The 20963-nt window shown below is 43.2% G+C and overlaps 1 protein-coding gene across 1 annotated transcript; it reads right to left on the bottom strand.

Annotated features, from left to right (window-relative positions):
• Positions 1 to 735: 735 nt before the first annotated feature.
• On the bottom strand, positions 736 to 13588 carry LOC101742014 (uncharacterized). The gene is made up of 6 exons (XM_004925921.5): positions 13227 to 13588; positions 7579 to 7659; positions 6788 to 6886; positions 5480 to 5565; positions 4456 to 4656; positions 736 to 3660 (listed from the first exon to the last, which is right to left on the bottom strand). The coding sequence occupies exons 1-6, from the start codon at positions 13267 to 13269 to the stop codon at positions 3535 to 3537; spliced, it is 636 nt and encodes a 211-aa protein (XP_004925978.1). The 5' UTR covers positions 13270 to 13588; the 3' UTR covers positions 736 to 3534.
• Between the last annotated feature and the right edge of the window lie 7375 nt (positions 13589 to 20963).

Raw genomic sequence — 20963 nt, 5'->3', positions numbered from 1 at the left:
TAAGGGATTCCCAGGACGAGGCAAGCGTGGTATATGGGGACTTTACACAAAAATTCCGTTGCATGTGACGTCATTTGTGGCTAAAACAAACGCTTAGCTAACCGTAGATCGTACAGTGATACAGATTAATCTATGGATACACATGCATTTAGTTTTTTTAAACCTTGCGTGATCAGAAGCTAATTATATTTCATTAGGTGTTTCAAAATGCCAATCGTGAAATTACTCAAATTTTCAATGATTGAAAGCCATATTCTATGGTCGTTATTATTAACTATATATTATAAATATTTTTGCTTAGATGGGTGGACGAGCTCAAAGCCCATCTGGTGTTAAGTGGTTACTGGAGCCCATAGACATCTACAACGCAAATGCGCCAGCCACCTTGAGATACGAGTTCTAAGGTCTACGTTTTTACAGTACAACGGCTGGCCTTCAAACCGAAACGCATTACTGCTTCACGGCAGAAATAGGCAGGGTGGTGGTACCTACCCGGGCGGACTCACAAGAGGGCCTACCACCAGTAATTACGCAAATTATAATTTTGCGGGTTTTGATTTTTATTACGCGATGTTTTTCCTTCACCGTGGAAGTCAATCGTGAACATTTGACGAGTACGTATTTTATTAGAAAAACTGGTACCCGCCTGAGATTCGAACACCGGTGCATCGTTCAACACGAATGCACCGGACGTCTTATCGTTTATTTTGAAGTCGATTTAAAAAAAACAACACATTTAATTTTGAAACATTTATTTCGATTTTTTCATACAAAAATTATAAAAAAAGAATCGTTTATGTTACATTTAATTAGTCTAATTTTGGACTCTTGGTAACTAAGTGAAGTTGCGCAGGACGAGGATAGGATAGCTCCTGGTAAAAAGCTTACAGTGAATACAGAAGCGACGTGTGGAGTCAGATTCGCTAAATAAAAATGCAGGACGCATTGTAACTGATACAAATTGAAAACCGGATTTGGTGAACTCGCTCACGGATCACCCGGGCTTGAACTGGTTATCCGGGACTGACTGACTCGGTGGTACGGTAGTAGCGCCTCTGATTGTAGCGACGAGGGTCGCGGGTTCGATTCCCACAGGTCAGTTTGCTTTTCGTCTGGGCCTTTATTATGTATAGGTATATTTAAACGTGTATCTATATATTAATACGCAAAGCAAAAACTTTGTATCCCTTTTTACGAAAAATGCGCGAACGGAGGAGCATGAAGTTTCCCACACTTATAGAGAATATAGAGGAGTGCAGAATTTTAATATTTTTTTAAATTATGCTTAAAAAATACATTATATAAAAAAAACATTACACACACTACCATGTATTTGACACACACACGCAAGCATACTATTTGTTTATTGTCAAACTTTTATTATTGTTTAAAGTCTGTGGTCAAATTGAGAATAGATTAAATATTGTTTGTCTTTATTAATATTTTGTCTATAGTGTAGTCTTGGCAAAATCTATGATTATACAAGTCTTTGACAATAGAACCATAATAATGTTTTAATCAGACATAATACCGTAGCTACTTCGCCTTTCAAACCGAAACGCATTACTGCTTCACGGTAGAAATAGGCAGGGAGGTGGTACCTACCCGCGCGGACTCACAAGACGTCTTTACTATTAATTACGCAAGTCATAGTTTCTGCAAGATTTTATTTTCTATTACAAGATGCTATTCTTGCGTCGTGGAAATAATTCGTTAACATTTGCTAAGTAAATATTTTATTAAAAACGTTGACGCCACAATGCCCTAAATACCAATATTGTTAACTTAGCATTAATTTAAGTATGCATTTCATATTGTAGTTTCTAATATTATTAATTTTTAAGCAAGGTCACGGTTATCCCCTGAACGAAAGCTGCACAGAACCTGTTCTTAACATCAGGTGGGTCCTGGATAGGTCCACCCGTGTGAGCAATAAATAAAATTCAAGATTACGGACGTCTTTCTATCACAGCCGATAGTAATCGAATAGTTTGAAATACTTTTTGAATATTGTTATTATTGTTATGTATTGTTGTATATGTATTGTTGTTATTGTTGTTATATAAGGTGACACCTTAGAACTCTTGTCTCAAGGTGGGTGGCGGCATTTACGTTGTAGATGTCTATAAGCGCCAGTAACCACTTAACACCAGGTGGGCCGTGAGCTCGTCCATCCATATAAGCAATAAATTAAAACATTTATATATGTAATGAGCCGCACCCATAAACTTTGCATCGCGTTTTCAGAAGACTTGTGCCCAGCTGTGGGACAAAAGGCCTATACTTTCCCAGATTTTTGGGTGCTTAGTGCGAGTTTTCTAATTTCTCGATCGTTCGATTGCCGCTAGGGGCGCTGTTCCAACTCCATACAAATTTGAGTTAACTTTTACGCTATCGAGAACGTTAAAAAACTCGCACTCAGGGACGTCTTAAATTAGGCTGGGGCCCTTGGGCACATAAGGCAGCGGCTTGGCTCTGCCCCTGGCATTGCTGAAGTCCATGGGCGACGGTAACCACTCACCATCAGGTGGGCCATATGCTCGTCTGCCTACAAGGGCAATAAAAAAAAATTAAAAATAAAGAATTTGAGGCCCTTTTGGAAAGTAAAAAAAGCGAATTCAAGTCGTCGTGGCCTAAAGGATAAGACGTCCGGTGCATTCGTTGTTGCGATGCACCGGTGTTCGAATCCCGCAGGCGGCTACCAAATTTTTCGAATGAAATACGTACTTAACAAATGTTCACGATTGACTTCCACGGTGAAGGAATAACATCGTGTAATAAAAATCAAACCCGCAAAATTATAATTTGCGTAATCACTGGTGGTAGGACCTATTGTGAGTCCGCACGGGTAGGTACCACCGCCCTGCCTATTTCTGCCGTGAAGCAGTAATGCGTTTCGGTTTGAAGGGTGGGGTAGCCGTTGTAACTATACTGAGACCTTAGAACTTATATCTCAAGGTGGGTGGCGCATTTACGTTGTAGATGTCTATGGGCTCCAGTAACCACTTAACACCAGGTGGGCTGTGAGCTCGTCCACCCATCTAAGCAATAAAAAAAAAAAAAAAAAAAAAAAAGAATTATAATAATATTTTTTTACTGAGTATGACCAATTATTATAGGTAATCAAATACGGTATGATATAATATGTCATTAATGAAATTAGAATGCTGCTGGTTTTTTGGTTACGATCACGATAACGGAAACCGAATAAATGTGTGAGAGAAATTGTCGGTCCTTAGGGGCCCCCTGAGAATGGGGGCCCTGGGCACGGGCCCCGTGTGCCCTTATGGTAAAGACGGTATTGCACGCACTAAACACTGGATGTTTGAAGATTACGACGCAAACATGGATTATTGTTTACGATTTTTTGCCACTGAACTTTTGAACAGGTGGAGTAATTTTGATGGGTTTTTTGTTGTTTATTAAATGGTATCTGGGTGGATTTAGGATTGGACCCGGTATTCCAGGATTGTTCTTTTTATTTTCGGGATATAAAGGCAACAACTTCAGAACGCGCTAATAATCAGTACAGGTTTAATCTAAGTCCACATTCGACAAGTCTTCCGTGATCTTCTTGATTTCTTCTTTTGTCCTGTTGCCTGCTAGCTTTTTGGCTTCATCTCTCTTCTGCCCATATAAGACCATTAAAGTATCTAATACCTAGAAATGTTAAATGACCTGTAAGCTTAAATGGCAGCAATTACGGTAAAAGCTCTGTATTCGTGAAGTACATGTACATTCCGTGTATATTCCCCAAATACAGAAACCAAGGAATATGGAAAAGCTCATCTACAAAGAATATTCGATTGAATGTGTATGTACCGATGTATCGATTAGATAGGCGAATAAAGGTTGGCCGCGAATATAGGGATTGGGTCGCATTTTTTTTATTTGCGATTAGTGAAAACTCGAATGAAGGAAGCGCGAATAAGGACCTTTTACTGTATTCAACAACTGAATTACTTGATAAAGCTTGGAGAGTTTGCGAGATGAGGTGGTAGTGGACTGGACATAGAACTGACGGTCGCTGGAGCAGACGGGTTTTTGAGAGAAAGAACGGAATATTTGACTCAGTATCCTAGATTTGGAAGAGGCTGTGTCCAGTAGCGGACGTCCATGGGTTGTAACGATGAAACAATAAGATTTAAAGGCTGGTTCTTGAGTTCTCCACGGTACCTGTTAAAGGAAATCTTGGTGGTAGGACCTCTTGTGAGTCCGCGCGGGTAGGTACCACCACCCTGCTTATTTCTGCCGTGAAGCAGTAATGCCTTTCGGTTTGAAGGGCGGGGCAGCCGTTGTAACTATACTTGAGACCTTAGAACTTATATCTCAAGGTCGGTGGGCCGCACTTACGTCGTAGATATCTATGGGCTCCAGTAACCACTTAACACCAGGTGGGCTGTGAGCTCGTCCACCCATCTAAGCTATAAAAAAAAACTCATATGAAAGACTTACGTTCTGCGGCATATTTCCTGGGTTAGGTTGCTTTATCTCGTACTCTCCTTTATCATTCTTGACCAGTTCCACCATAGAGTCCTCCAGGTTGGGCACTTCTCCGGGCTTAGGAGCCGGCGTCCTCACGGGAATTTGCTTTTGGGGATGCTTCATTTTCTGCGCCCAACCTTGGAGGTATTTGCTTGCGTCCGATTGTAGATACTAAAAATTTAGTGACGGTTTTTTTTTTCGGAGCTTTTCGCCGTGCTTTTATCAGATGGAATATCGTGATCGGATATGGATCTGAAAATTGGGTAAACAACTTGGCAATGCCCCCGCTTAATCCAGATATTGTGGCTGCTGCCGGCATCTTCGTCGTGACCCGTTTTATATTAAGCAAATGATCCATTGGGCAAGCAAGTTGAGCTTTTCTCTTCTCGGTTTCCGTCTAAGAGTCATTTCAACGACTTTTGTCTCCCGATTCGCGGTAAACAAATCCGTCCTATATTAATTTAGTTAAAGCTAAAACTTACTGACCTAGTTTGTTGATAATACAGTAATTAGAAGCTTCGTTAGTGAGAAGTCTCGTGTTTACCATCGCACCGCCCGCCACCGAAGTAGAGTTCATCCATACTACCTGGAGCCACTGCGTTCATCCACAGTGCGTCTCCAGAGATACTTATTGCCACGTACCATCTAGCTTTGGAATGAGCTCCCCTCCACGATGTTTCCAGAGCGCTATGACATGTCCTTCTTCAAACGAGGCTTGTGGAAAGTTTAAGCGTTAGGCAGCGGCTTGGCTCTGCCCCTGGTATTGCTGACGTCCATGGGCGACGGTAACCACTTACCATCAGGTGTGCTGTATGCTCGTCTGCTTAGTATCCAATAAAAAAGTGATCTTTGAATTTTAAGATTTCTCTACAATCATTCATGGTTCCATACAAACCAAGTTAATAACTACTGGTGGTAGGGCGTGTTGTGAGTCCTATCTGGTAGATACCACCATCCTGCCCGTCTCACTTCTAATGTCAGGTCGATTACTTACCTTTTCCTTGTTTTTGTTTATTTTGCCATTAGGCGAGGCTGGCGCATGTCTCTTGGCATTATTAGATGATGAGAAGGGTTGGCCAGCTGGAATGTACCAGACAAGTCAATATATCTCTAGCGTCCGCGGCCTGATAAGACGATGTACTTGCGTAGAGCAACGCGACTGTGCCGAATTTAGAATCCCGCAGGTAAGCTTCTAATAAAATCTATATATTCATAAGTGAAGCAAAAACTTTTTAAGAAAATTCCGCGGACGGAGGAGTATGAAATTTATATTAGTCTGACAATAGAATCATAATATTGCCCCTTCCAACACTACATGACGACCACGACCACTCTGTCAAGAGTGACACGACTGAGAAGAAGAAGAAATTGTACAAACTTATAATTTCAAATAATTATAGTCGAGTTTCGACTACACTAGTAGGTACTCTTAAATACCCTATCACTTAATAGGTATTCACGAATGATTTCTTAGAGAATGAGATTTCGCGCTTTAAGCTGGAAAGCGTAAGTTCTTTGTCGCTGTTATACAGGAGGTACCTACCTACCCGCAAGGGCTCACAATACGTTCTCTTACCAGTAGTCAAGTATGTTGTAAGTTTGGTGGGATTTGAACAATGACATAGTCGCATCAATGTTTTGAAGTCGTCTAAAGGATAAGACGTCCGGTGCGTTCGTATCTAGCGATGCAACGATGTTCCAATCCCGCAGGCGGGTATGAAATACGAAATACTCAAAAAATGTTCACGATTGACTTCCACGGTGAAGGAATAACACCGTGCAATAAAAATCCAACCCGCAAAATTATAATTTGCGTTATTACTGGTGGTAGGACCTCTTGTGAGTCTGCACGGGTAGGTACCACCACCCCGCCTATTTCTGCCGTGAAGCAGTAATGTGTTTCGGTTTGAAGGGTGGGGCAGTCGTTGTAACTACACTGAGACCTTAGAAATTATATCTCAAGGTGGGTGGCGCATTTACGTTGTAGATATCCATGGGCCTATTTCTGCCGTGAAGCAGTAATGCGTTTCGGTTTGAAAGGTGGGGCAGCCGTTGTAACAATGAGACCTTAGAACTTATATCTCAAGGTGGGTGGCGCATACACATTGTAGATGTCTATGAGGTCCAGTAACTAATTAGCACCAGGTGGGCTGTGAGCTCGTCCACCCATCAAAACAAAAAAAAAATGTACCGGGCGTCTTATCTTTTAGGCCGCGACGACTTTAGAGTTCAGGGAAATTGCTAGCGGGGATTCGTATTGACCTTAACTGGACAGGCTTTGTGGTCTCAAATGTATACTCACTCAGGTTCATAGTGTTCGTTTGCGGCCCAAGTTCGAACATTACTTGGAAATCGGCATGGTTGCCGAAGGCAAAGCCAAAACCTACTCTCGAGTCGGTGCCTGTAAAGAAAAATGAAGTATTCGAATTAATAGTATCTAAGTGTGCTGGACGAAAGCGAGTTCGCATATCTAGAGAAGTAAATTAAAATAATGATTAAAATTAATTTTTAGCCCGCGATTTTATTGGCCACTATTATTAGATTTCGTAAAATTCGTAAAATTTTAACGGTAAATATAGTTTTAATTGTAATAACGATACACGAAAATAATTTTTTTGTAAAGAGATTTTGTGATCTGGTAACTAGACCTTTAAGTCATGTCTTATTTTAATTTATATTCATAATTTAATGAAAAATGATAAAATGGAGTGAAATGAAATTAAATGAAATGAGATGAGATGATATGGAATGAAATATAATCTTAGTCAAATGGTGGTCATTTACTGAGCTTTTTTCAGTGGACTTTTTGGAGGATCCCGAGAAGTTACGTCCAGCGGCTTTGTTTCATTTTCCCACATTTGTGAACTTTCACAGATATTAAACAGTTAATAAACCACCGTTATTACACATTACTTCATTAAACCTGAAGAAACGCTAAATAGACAAATTAAAACAAATCACACAACTTCACTCCTCGCGTTCCCGCCAAAAAGCCACGAAAATAAAAGGAAATGCGCTATAGATAATTAAATGTATTAAAAATAATGAAATGTGTATGGTCCGGAAGCCGTATGTTGTCTAAACTCCACGTACCTTTCTTGATTGGTGGTATATTCGAATAAGCCACAGATAGTAGCGATGGCAGTTCCTCAGGTATGATCAACGCGCATGACCCTAAAAAGAAACCAAGGTCAAATGAGAAAGCTTTTGGAAGATTAGCAGAAAAGACCGTTCACCGCAAAAGTTCGATAGTCGTAACTTGAAACTTCAGGCATCTGTCAAATATCTAGTGGTCCATCATACTTGCCTATTGTTACATAAGTTTTTTTTCTCCAACCTATTAGCTGGCAGCGTAAGGGACTATTCTAGCTACGCGCTGATGGGTACGTGAGCTCACGGGCTCAACCTGAGAGAAATTACTAGCACTAGTAAGAGCGGTGCTTCGCAAAATCTACCGCCGGATCGGAATCACAACCTATTGAGATGATCCGGCAAGAAACTCAGTGGGCTGTATCTACAAGCACACAAGTATTTTACTATCAAACTCTGCTAGAAGTATTAAAGGGGGCTTATGCTCGTATCTTTAGACGTTTCGTCAAATATTCCTCCACTCTTAACTCAACCGATGCCGCTCGAGCCTTTACTTTATTAATAAAAATTTTCAAAATTAAAATATCAAAATATGCGCGAATCATGCACAGATCCAGGCCATTGCCCATCAATATCATATATTTCCATTTGCGGTCCACATACTATTTGGACATTGCCAAAACCAGCCTTGCGACTACGTCGCGACGTACCTTGACTTGACAGTTCATTTACTCCACTCCGGTGAGGAAGATTGTCCAAGGAAGTTTGAGTGGGGTATATTTTTACGACCAAGCATACCAAAACGCGCGTTGGAGGTTGAGTCGAGTCGAGTTAAGCTCGTGTGAACGACTAAAGATACGGGGGTAAGTCTTTAAGCAAAACTTAGCCTCAAGCCAAGGTCACTTTTACCACCCCTACTTACACAAGGGGTCCTTTTAAAGGATGGTATCGTCAATCATGGACGTTAGCAATCATAGGGGCACAGCCAAGGCGCTGCCTACCATTGAGCACTTTCCACAAGCCTCGTTTGAAGAAGGACATGTCATAACGCTCGCGAAACACCGTGGAGGGGAGCTCATTCCAAAACCTCGTTTTAGAAGTCGTTCTGAGTGCTCATCTATGCTAATAATGGACAGTCAATTGCGGACACGTTTCTCAACTTTAAAGGCGGGTTTCGTTAACTCGGTCAAGGATATTGACATGTTATTTAACGTCTCGTCACGCTATTGTCGTAAGAATTCCGCCTGTGGCGCAGTTTTGTTTTTTGTTGGCTTAACACGTTGGAGTAACAAGTAAAGTTGGAGATTGGCACTTTTAGTGGCTAATCTTTTTATTGTTTAGACCGGCGAATAGTGTCACGGTCCGCCTAATGTTGAGTGGGTGTCGGGCAACATAGACACCGCACATGATGGCGACACATCTCAGTCGCATTACTAGTTACGTAAATTATGTTTTGCGGCTTTAACTTATACCGCGCGATGTTATTCCTTTTATCGTGGAGGTAATTCGTGAATATTTTCTCAATGGTGGGAATAAAGTTTTTTGTGAGCCTCTTAGTTGCAAAGTTTCATATAATTTGGACTAACGGTTCTCGAGTTTTATGTGAAAATAGACAAAAACGTACATTTTCTTTTATCCTTATCTCCTACCTAAGCTGATAGCCTTGAGTGGCTGGCTATGTCAGCATTACCTAACAAGTAGGTGAGCTCACGCTCAGGCTCAAACTTGACGACGTTGTTAACACAGGCTCTAGCAAGAGCCGTGCTTCGCAGAATCTAGCACCGGATCGGAAACGCGACCCACTGAGAAGATCCGGCGAGAAACTCAGTGGGGTGTGTCTGTGGACTAATTTACTCGCTTATATCTCAAGGTGAGTGGCGCATTTACGTTGTGGATGTCTATGGGCTCCAGTAACCACTTAACACCAGGTGGGCTGTGAGCTTGTCCACCCATCTAAGCAATAAATAAAAAAAAAGAGCCCTTCGTCGCAAGCGACAATTTCGACCTAAGGCATTATGCCAGCGTAAGCGAGCGAGTAGGTGAGCTTATGGGGCTCTAACCTGAGGAACAGTAGATGACAGAAGCAGACTCGTAAAACACCGATATGGAATTCGATTTTAGGACTTCGTAATATCCGTATCCCTTTTCAGGAATACCAGTACGTGATCAGTCTGCTTAAGGGGGGTCAATGTTAATTTTGAGCGCAATCGTGTGCAATCATTACCCTAATCCATAGACGCAACGCATTGAGTTTCTCGCCGGATCTCCTCAGCGGGTCGCGATTCCGATCCGGCGATAGATTCAGCGAAGCGCTGCTCTTTTAAGGCCAGTGTTAGCAAATACGCCAGGGTAGAGCCCCGTGAGCTCACCTACTCGTTCAGTGAATCTAGTATAACCCCTCACTGTACTTAATGCGAGTTTTTTAACGTTCTCGATAGCGTAAAATTTAACTCAGATTTGTATGGAATTGAATCGTTTGCGTACGTTTGCCGCTAGGGGCGCTGTTCCAGCTGCATACAAATTTGAGTTAACATTCACGCTATCGAGAACGTTAAAAAACTCGCACTAAGCACACAGGTTAGGTACTAGAATAGGTCGGCAGCTGCGGGAAATTGTTGCGGCACTCTTCCCGCCGGCAGCAGGGGGGGACTTTGAGCCCCCCCAGATGGACGCCACGTGGGGCACACCTCCGCGTCGCCCCAGCGTTCCCGCTGCCGAGGAGCCCCCTCCCCCTATCACGGGGGCGGAGATCCATGCGGCCGTGTCCAGAATGAGAGCGAAGGACGCGGCCCCCGGCCCTGACGGCGTTCACGGCCGGGTCTGGAGCTTGGCCTTCGAGGCCCTAGGGGACCGGCTCGGGGGGCTTTTCGAAGCGTGCCTCGAGTCGGGACGGTTCCCGTCGAAATGGAAGACGGGCAGACTGGTCCTTCTGCGGAAGGACGGGCGCCCCGCGGACTCACCCGCGGGCTATCGCCCCATCGTGTTGCTGGACGAAGCGGGCAAGATGCTCGAGAGGATCGTCGCGGCCCGCATCGTCCGGCACCTGACCGAGACGGGTCCCGATCTTTCGGCGGAACAAAACGGCTTCAGAGAGGGCCGCTCGACGATAGACGCAATTCTGCGCGTGCGTGCCCTCTCCGACGAAGCCGTATCCCGGGGCGGGGTGGCGATGGCGTTATCCTTAGATGTAAGGAACGCCTTCAACACCCTGCCCTGGTCGGTGATCGCGGGGGCGCTGGAGTATCACGGCGTCCCCGCATACCTCCGCCGGCTGATCGGCTCCTACCTCGAGGGCAGGTCGATCCAGTGCATCGGACACGGTGGGGCGATGTACCGCTTCCCCGTCGAGCGCGGTGTTCCGCAGGGGTCTGTCCTGGGCCCCCTGCTGTGGAACATCGGCTACGACTGGGTCCTGCGGGGCGTCGTACGGGGTCCCCTCCCCGGGCTGAGCGTAATTTGTTACGCCGACGACACGTTGGTCGTGGCTCCGGGGAGGGACTACCGGGAGTCTGCCCGTCTGGCGTGCGCAGGCGTGGCACACGTCGTCACAAGGATCCGACGGCTGGGACTCGAGGTGGCGCTCGACAAAACCCAGGCCCTGTTGTTTCACGGGCCGGGACGAGCGCCGCCTCTGGGTGCCCACCTCGTGATCGGAGGCGTCCGCGTCGGGGTCGGGGTGACCGGTCTTCGGTACCTCGGCCTCGAACTGGATGGTCGGTGGAACTTCCGCGCTCACTTTGCGAAGTTGGGCCCTCGACTGATGGCGACGGCCGGCTCTTTGAGCCGGCTGCTTCCAAACGTCGGGGGTCCCGATCAGGTGGCGCGCCGCCTCTACATGGGGGTGGTGCGGTCGATGGCACTATACGGGGCTCCCGTATGGTGCCACGCCCTGACCCGCAAGAACGTCGCGGCGCTGCGACGTCCGCAGCGCGCGATCGCGGTCAGGGCGATCCGAGGATACCGCACCGTCTCCTTCGAGGCGGCGTGCTTGCTCGCCGGGGCGCCACCCTGGGACCTGGAGGCGGAGGCGCTCGCTGCCGATTACCGGTGGCGTAGCGACCTTCGCTCTAGGGGGGAAGGGCGCCCCGGCGAAGGAGTAGTTCGAGCGCGGAGGCTCCAATCTCGGCGGTCCGTGCTGGAGGCGTGGTTTCGCCGCTTGGCGGACCCGTCGGCCGGCCTCCGTACCGTCGAGGCGGTCCGCCCGGTTCTCGCGGACTGGGTGGGCCGCGACCGCGGATGCCTCACCTTCCGGCTGACGCAGATGCTTACCGGCCACGGATGTTTCGGCCGGTACTTGCATAAGATAGCCGGAAGGGAACCGACGGCGCAGTGCCACCACTGCGCTGACCGCGACGAGGAAGACACAGCGGAACACACATTGGCGCGTTGCTCTGGATTTGACGAGCAACGCGCCGCCCTCGTCGTGGTCATTGGAGAGGACCTCTCGCTGCCGCGCGTCGTGGCTACGATGCTCGGCAGCGACGCGTCCTGGAAGGCGATGCTCGACTTCTGCGAGTCCACCATATCGCAGAAGGAGGCGGCGGAGCGAGAGAGGGAGAGCTCTTCCCTTTCCGCACCGATCCGTCGCCGTCGAGCCGGGGGCCGGAGGCGGGAATACGCCCGTACGTCCCGGCCCCTGTAGGTGGCGGCCTCCCCCCGGTGAAGGTCAAGGGGCGACCTGAGGGGGTGAGGTCGCGCGGCGCGCTACCAGCACTCTAGCGCGCTGCCGTGGAGTGATTAGAGCGACCGGTCGACGGTGTATCGCGTCCCGACCCGGCAGGCTGGTTCTGGTCCAGCGGGGTATTCCGGGACACCAGCGGCACCGTCTGGGCGGCCCGACGGGCTGCCGTACCGAGACGGCCGACGTTTCAGAGCCTTCGATTCGCCTCGAAGGCTCCGTCGGCTGGGCGTCCTTGGGGTGAGCCGCGCCGTCTGATTGTAGTGTTGACCGCGGTAGCCCCCCTACCTCATCCGGGTTCTGACCTCGGAGGGGATCGGACGTCGGGTGTAAGAGTGCAGGGGAGTCGTTTAGTGGGTGGGTCCTAAAATCCTTGGGCCCGCGGTCTGCTCACAACACCATGCAGATCGTTGAGTCTCACATACCCCGCGCGCCCCTTTTGCGCGGGGACCTCGTAGGAGGTTCGGCCCTCTACCCGAAAAAAAAAAAAAAAAAAAGTTACTAGAATAGGTAAGGGGGAAAAAAGTGTCCTAATTTGAAAGGTCAAAACTACACGTCAATGTCTCCAATCTTACACGTGTTTCTATCAAACAGTCTTAAATATATAAATTTTCGATATAGAACTTAATTGCACAATCGTGCAATATCTTAAAATGCTTTTCTGATATTTATTTACATCCTTTTATCTTATTTCAAATGGAGCTATTTTTAACTTAAATTTTTTCATTAAGTAAACAATCACATTTTAATTTCAAATAAATTTTAAAACTTATTGTATTTCTAATTTGACGATTAACATTTTGAGATTTGAGTGAATTTAATTGAATTTTCTAGAATCTACTGAAGCATGTATTTTTTTGGACCTTTTTTGAACCTTATTGTTTTACGTACGGCATTCGGAGTGCCGCCAAAAAAAGCGAAAACAGAATACTCATTAAGCAAATTACGTAATTAATTATCTTACGCCACTCACCAAAAGAAAGCAAAAATCCAAATGAGAATAATATTAACACCATTTTGAACACCAGAATTTAATGATAGTTTATCTACAAAACATTTTACGTTTGAAAGATCAATTTGAATAATATTTGGAATCAAAATAAATATCAAACTGTCAATGTTGCTGTTTGCCGCCAAACTGACCGAAGCCCGCAAATGAAGTACGAATGCTACTTTCACTATTACGAAAAGACAGTAACTCGTTTTTCTCGTTACGTAAATTACAACTTATCGGCGTTCGTCATTAATATTAAATTCTCGTGAAATGAGTCACGGCGCTTGTGACCTTTGAACTAATCGCTCGGTACCCATGCGTTCGGAATTCGAAAAGTTTTTGAAGTGTTCAAGGACGTTCATAGGAGTTTATGTCTTAATTCTTTACCGTTAAGTTCCCTACTAGTGTACAAATAAATCGTATATGTTTGTATGGGTTTCCATTCACTTAAAACCTACTTGAATTTCTTCGCGTAACTGCTAAATTAACATTAAGCTGATTAGCAATCTGAGAGGAGAGCGCAAGTTTTAAATTTGCATGGCAAGTTTTGGTATTATTGCATTCCGCAATGATTTACTATTGATACCGAGTGGGAACTTTCATATCGCGTGAAACTAAACTCTGTTGCCAGTGTTGACTCTTATATCTCTGTGTAGTCTGGGGATCGTTCCGGCTAAGACGTTTCAAAAAGAAAGTTAAAAATTTCACGCACAGCAGACAATTTTTTTTCCCTACCTATGCTGATAGCCTTGAGAAGCTATTTCAGCTTCGCCTTGACGTGTAGGTAAGCTCACGGGGCTCAAACCGGAGTGTTGCTAACACTGGCCCTAGCGAGAGCAATGCTTCACAGAATCTACCACCGGATCGGAAACGCGACCCACTGAGAAGATCCGGCGAGAAACTCGGTGGGCTGTGTCTGTGGGTTAATTTACTCGCCGAGCCCTTCGTCGCAAGCGACGGTTTCGGCGAGGACGGTGACCGGTGCTTGAGGTACCTAAAAGCATCGTTAGTGGATCTGGAGGATCCGTAATGACGAGTTTAGGGCGACGTCGACTGTTTACCATTCGGTCCACAGGATCGGGTATGTAATTTCCGGCGGCCACGACAAGAGTGTTTTCGTGTCGTGCCGCTTTCTCAAAATGGCGCAATGATGCCGTCTGTAAATGCTTACTGACCGAGTCAAACTCCAGGTCATCATGGAGATCCACATTCCTTAGAAACCATGGTGCTCCGACGGCTATCCTGCAAAAACGGGATTGAATGATTTGAAGGGGTTTTAAGTTAGTGCGCGCCGCGTGAGCAAACACTACACTTGCATTGTTTTCTGGTGTCAGATCGCCTATTTATAAATGTAGTTATTAGAACTGAAAATAACATGTTCAATTATGGCTGACTTTAGGCCACGAAGTCGTCGTGGCCTAAAGCATAAGCCGTCCGGTACGTTCGTGTTGAGCGATGCACCGGTGTTCGAATCCCGCAGGCGGATACCAATTTCTGTAATGAAATACGTATTCCACAAATGTTCACGATTGACTACCACGCTGAAGGAATAACATCGTGTAATAAAAATCGAACCCGCAAAATTATAATTTGCGTAATTACTGGTGGTAAGACCTCTTGTGAGTCCGCACGGGTAAGTACCAACCTGCTTATTTCTGCCGTGAAGTAGTAATGCGTTTCGGTTTGAAGGGTGGGGCAATCGTTGTAACTATACTGAGACCTAGAACTTATATCTCAAGATGGGTGGCGCATTTACGTTGTAGATGTCTATGGGCTTCAGTAACCACTTAACACCAGGTAGGCTCAGGGGCCTCATAAGACATAAGACTCATATAACTAAAGAGTGCTTAGATTTTTCGGTGAAAGCCAAAAATAGGCAACGAACTTTAGCTGACAAAAATCTTGTTAGGTTACGCTGACATAGCCTCTCAAGGCTATCAGCTTAGGTAGGACAAAAAAAGACAACAATTTCACCCGACAACAACACGAAAACAATCTAGAAAATTCTGTTTGATTTTGACTTCATAATTATATTAAACAAAACGAGTCGAGTTCAATCTAATTACAAAATCGAACGAATACAAAATAAATTTCAATTCTAATTGCATTTAAATAATTTATTCATGAATAATACAATTCGGTAAATTAAAGTAAATAACTTATTACCTAAACTTATATTTTGGTGCATTATGTCGCAACCCGCGTCATTTCTTATTACCAGTATTGAGCGACTTATCTTAATGGTTTGATCTAGCATGCTGCTACGCGCTGGGGTTCGGGATAAATAAATGTACCACCAAAGTACAACTTAAAACTGTATTTATCACTTAGAACACACAGAGCACTTTAAAATTCTCAATTCGTTTCTTCGGCTTCGCTTCAGGTGATCCGTTCGCTGTTTCGCTTCGAGTAGTTCCGATTACTAACTGACTGCGTGCCATCTATGCAACGCTTTTATAGTCGATACCACATCCCTAGAATTATCGAGAATATTCCACAAAAGTCGAGTATTGTGTTTCCGCTATCTGACAATAGATGGCGTTGTACTTCTCGAGCGTTCTAGATGTTACTAGATCCTTCGATATTCGTTCGGCTATTCGGCGATAGATGACGTTACTCTTGCCGGTGTAACAGTACATAAACATTTTGCATACATAGCGAAATGTTTCGACGTAATTTTCTCAAAATTCAAAACCGCCTAATTAACTTGAAAATACTCACACGTATCAAAAACTGATGACAGTAAGATATTTTTGTTACTTCAGCTTATTGTTATAACCGGGAACACAGCACTGCTAAAATAATCAAATAAACTTTTTTTTTATTGCTTAGGTGGACGAGCTCACAGCCTACCTGGTGTTAATACTGTTAATTGATTATTGGAGCCCATAGACAGCGTAAATGCGCCACCCATGTTGAGATGTAAGTTCTAAGGTCTCAGTACTATAGTTACAACGGCTGCCCCGCCTTTTAAACCGAAACGCATTACTGCTTCACGGCAGAAATAGGCAGGGTGGTGGTACTTACCCGTACGGACTCACAAGAGGTCCTACCACCAGTAATTAACTAATTATGTTGATGTATTGATTGTATGTAAATGTTAGTTGATGTATATATTATGATTTTTTTATTACAGAATGTTATTCCTTCATCGTGGAAGTCAATGTGAACATTTGTTAAGTACGCATTTCATTAGAAAAATCGGTACCCGCCGGCGGGATTCGAGCACCGTTGCATCGCTAGATACGAATGCACCGGACGTCTTATCCTTTACGCCACGACGACTTCAAAGTGTCTTCTAGCGTCTACCTAAGCTGAGAGCCTTGAGTGGCTATTTCAGCGTAACCATAACTAGTAGGTGAGCTCACGGGGCTCAAACCTGACGACGTTGCTAACACGAACCCTAGCAAAAGCCGTGGTTCGCAGAATCTACCACCGGGTCGGAAACGCGACCCACTGAGAAGATCCGGCGAGAAACTGTGTCTGAGGGTTAATTTACTCGTCGAGCCCTTCGTCGCAAGCGACGGGTACGACGAGAACGACGACAGGCAAATGTAGTAGCTTAATGTGTATTTTTTTTGCTTATATGTGTGGACGAGCTCACAGCCCACCTGGTGTTAAGGGGTTACTGGAGCCCATAGACATCCACAACTTAATGCGCCACCCCCCTTGAGATATAAGTTCTAAGGTCTCAAGTATAGTTACAACGGCTGCCCCACCCTTCAAACCGAAACGCATTACTGCTTCACAGCAGAAATAGGCAGGGTGGTGGTACCCACCCGCGCGGACTCACAAGAGGTCCTACCACCAGTAATTACGCAAATTATAATTTTGCGGGTTTCATTTTGAATGATTCATTGGTTTAATTATGAATTGTCAAGCTATAGTCTCGATAATACTGGAATGTTATGTACTAGAATTATTAATACGTTTTGTAACCTCTCCGCCATCTTGGTAGACATTAAGGACAGGGTAATTTTTTCGTAGTTTTTACTATGATTGGCGCCATCATACAGCCTATATTTAGAATTTATTGTAGAAAGGGTCGTTCGCAGTTGTGACTAAAGACTAACAGTTGGTTGATGTCTATGGGCTACGATAAAAGCAATGACTGTCTGTGCAGTCGTATCTTTCGACACAATAATGTCCGATAAAAAAAAACTACAAAAGTATCGCCTACGGACTCCGAAAAGCATTTAACACTGGGCACTATGATCATCTCCTTATACAGGGTGACTTGTGATTCGACGTATTCCTCTTGAGATGTGATAATACATCTAATTTCCAACAAAATTAACCTTGATGTCCCTAATACTAAAGTGTCTCGTTATCAAGATATTCAATATTTTTCGTTTTGTTGAAAAAAATCCCGAATTAACTGCAAAAAAAACATCAAATAAAATGCTAGTGTTTTGAATTAAGTTGTTTAAATTTTTATCAGTTACCAATACATCAACTAAGATTTATTAATACTAATACTGACACGAATGTCAAACATTTAAAAATAGCAAGTGATTTCTTAAAAAAAATTGTTTTGATTCTCTAATTTGGTCGATAGAAAACTGGATTTATTTTGAAAAATCAACCAAACATTAAGCGTACAAACTACTAAAAAAACTTCCTTATTTTATTAGCTACTTAAAAACATTAAATTATTTACAAAAAAAGGAAAGATTCTCAGAAAAAAATGAATAACATGATGATAGGTAAAGTGTACAGAGTAAATGGAAATTAAAAAATATCTTTTATTAATCAATTTTGCGACATATTTTACAAATCTTGTTCAAAGTGAAAGACCGTCGTATTTCTTCAGGCGCTTCGATTATTTTTACTCGCAGGATATCAACAGACGGAATTGGCAAATATTATGGACGGATGAGAGCAAATTTGACCAGGATGGTATTACCAACTATCATAACATCCATTACTGGTCAGAAAAAAGATTACGAAATCCAAGAAAAATCAAACCAACGTCATATTCAAACATATACGTATATTCAAAGTCAACAGGTTAATAAAGACTTGAATTGTTTTTATTGCTAATATTTATTGCTAATTGTTTTTTAGCACCAGGTGGGCTGTGAACTCGTCCACCCAACTAACAAATAAAATAAAAAGATGTGTGGTGTCGTGGGACACCGGATAGAAACGAAGTTCCTTATTACAAAAATATTAATTTTAAGTTTTATTCGAGGTATAAAGAAAATAATTATTCGGGTATACTTTTTTTTTAATATGATTTTTTTATTGATAAAAATAAAACAAAAAACTACTTTACAAAATTATCAACTTTCTTTCATTCACAATGATTTATAAAAAATATATAATAAAAAAATATGTTATTATTGTACGTTATTACAAAGTTAAGTCGTACACTGTGTGCATTACTAATAAAAATCTTACGTTACGGACGTTTATTCCCGGTTAGGTTACCCCTCCGCATCGTCCCATAAGGAACTTCGTTCGAAAAAAAAAACGCAGGTGAAGGCTTGCTAACAGCTGCCCGAGCGCCCCCAGAGGAGGCTCAACAGCCCAAGGGCAGCATCTTTGCGAGCGCACCTAAGGCCGATACGCGAACGTAATGTGGATCGATCGGCGACACATTTAATGTGCAGTATCTATTGAAAATCTATACACAGCATATTTACGAATAAACATCATATGTCATCGAATATTAACAAAACAAAAAACCACGCAAATGTTACGACGTGACGTCAACGGCTCGATGAGATGCTGAGGTCGTATTTTTTTTTCTCGAAGTGACCACAGTATATGTAAGACTGCAGTGATGCAAGTGGGTTTTATTGTGCATTGATTGCTTCTGCGGACGGGCAGGTGGATAGAAGTGATACTTCTTGATCTTCCTTGTTGTTTCATGACCAATGAGAGTCGGGACCACGACACCAAAAACACGTATGGCACTCGGGGACTGCCGCGGTAAAGCTATTGCATAGCATTTTTTAGCAACTTATGCAATTATAATTAGACAATAATAATTCAATATTAAAACGATAATACAATAAGACCACGCTGTATTTATAAATATTAACAAAAGCAAAGCACTCATAAGCTAGACCGCGCGAGAGAATGTCATCTCTGACATTCTTTAGTAGGAGAACATTTCAAAAGCTTATCTTACGACTCTTGTGGCACGAAGTCTTAGGTGCGTATAGAAAAATAGATAATACGGTGTAGGTAGAATGTACTAAAAATAAAGATAGTGAGGCTGGACAGTGAACTAACCAATCATTTGCCAAGCGGACGTTATCTGCAAGCCGCGCGTATAATTGAAAAAAAATACACTAAAAAAATTCATTGCAATTTTCCAATTTCAGTTCGTCATGAAGATGCGAATATTAGTGCACGAGCCCACCTGGTATTAAGTGATTACCGGAGCCGATAAACATCTACAACGTAAATGCCGCTACCCACCTTGAAATATGAGTTCTAAGGTCTCAGTATCATCTCAGTATAGTTACAACGGCTGCCCCACCCTTCAAGCCGAAACGCATTACTGCTTCACGGCAGAAACAGGCAGGGTGGTAGTACCCGTGCGGACTCACAAGAGGTCCTACCACCAGGATGTTTAATTTATGTTTTAATGCACCTACCATTATTTCCTCTGCAGTACTTTTGTTTGACTGGTAGAGAATGCCTTAGGCATTAATCGCCAAAGTGTCTAATACATGAAGTCACCTTTAAAATGAAAGTGGGTTCTTCTTCATCTTCTTCCTGGTGTTTTCCCGGTCTAATACCAGGGTCCGCTTTTCTACTTAAACTCCTCCATTCCGTCTTCAGCATCTTTTTGAGTGAGGTCATTCTCCTCCATATCCACCTTTACCACATCCAACTGACGTTTCTTGAGCCTACCGCCGGATTGGAGTAATTTAAGTGGCTTATCTAAAAAAATTTAGAAAATGTTTTTTATACTTTGGACGACTCATAAGCAAGTGTTGTATTAATTTATAAAATTATACAGTATATTTTAGTCTAGAAAATAACAAAGTACTATTTCCGTCTCCTATAAATCAAGTGCATACCTAAAAGTATTAAAATCGAAAAACTTAAAACATTCTCAAATCTTCAATTACATTTTTGGCGTTTACCAAAAAAACCAAGAATTTTGGATTAAACCACTTCAATTTTAAAGGTGCGAAGTGTAATAAATACAATAAGAAACAAAAACCATCAAAGCAGTTTTAGGTAAAGTTCTGTTTATATTAGTCTTTTATTTTAGTAATGTCTGCGACAAATAAAAGCCGAAGAAAATTCCTTGTGTTAACAACACTCCCGGTTTGAGCCCCGTGAGCTCATCTACTCGCCCGGTTACGCTGACATAGCCTCTTAAGGCTATCAGCTTAGGTAGGAAAATAAAATAAAAGCAATTGTATGTAGGTATGTATTGTCACTACATAACCTTAATAACATATTTTTAAGAAATCACTTTTACTAACATTAATATATGTACTATAGATTAATTCATAATTGTAAAAGATTTGATCTACTGTTGTTAAATAAACTGTGCCTTGTATTAAGGTAATATCACATTTGAGCAAAATTTTTAAGTTTTTCCGGACTACCTCGATCGGTCATGTCAACTTTGCTCCGTCCGTAATAATATTAAAACAGAGGTATACAATCTTTGGTAGCTGTATTTAAAAAAAAATATCGTAGTATTTTTAGTATTTAGTTGTGCAAGTTACGTTAATTATTTTT

The sequence above is a fragment of the Bombyx mori genome, chromosome 23 (assembly GCF_030269925.1).
Source record: "Bombyx mori chromosome 23, ASM3026992v2".
Lineage (NCBI taxonomy): Eukaryota > Metazoa > Arthropoda > Insecta > Lepidoptera > Bombycidae > Bombyx > Bombyx mori.
The sequence above is the reverse complement of the archived record's forward strand: the minus strand, read 5'-3'. Positions and strand labels throughout refer to the sequence as shown.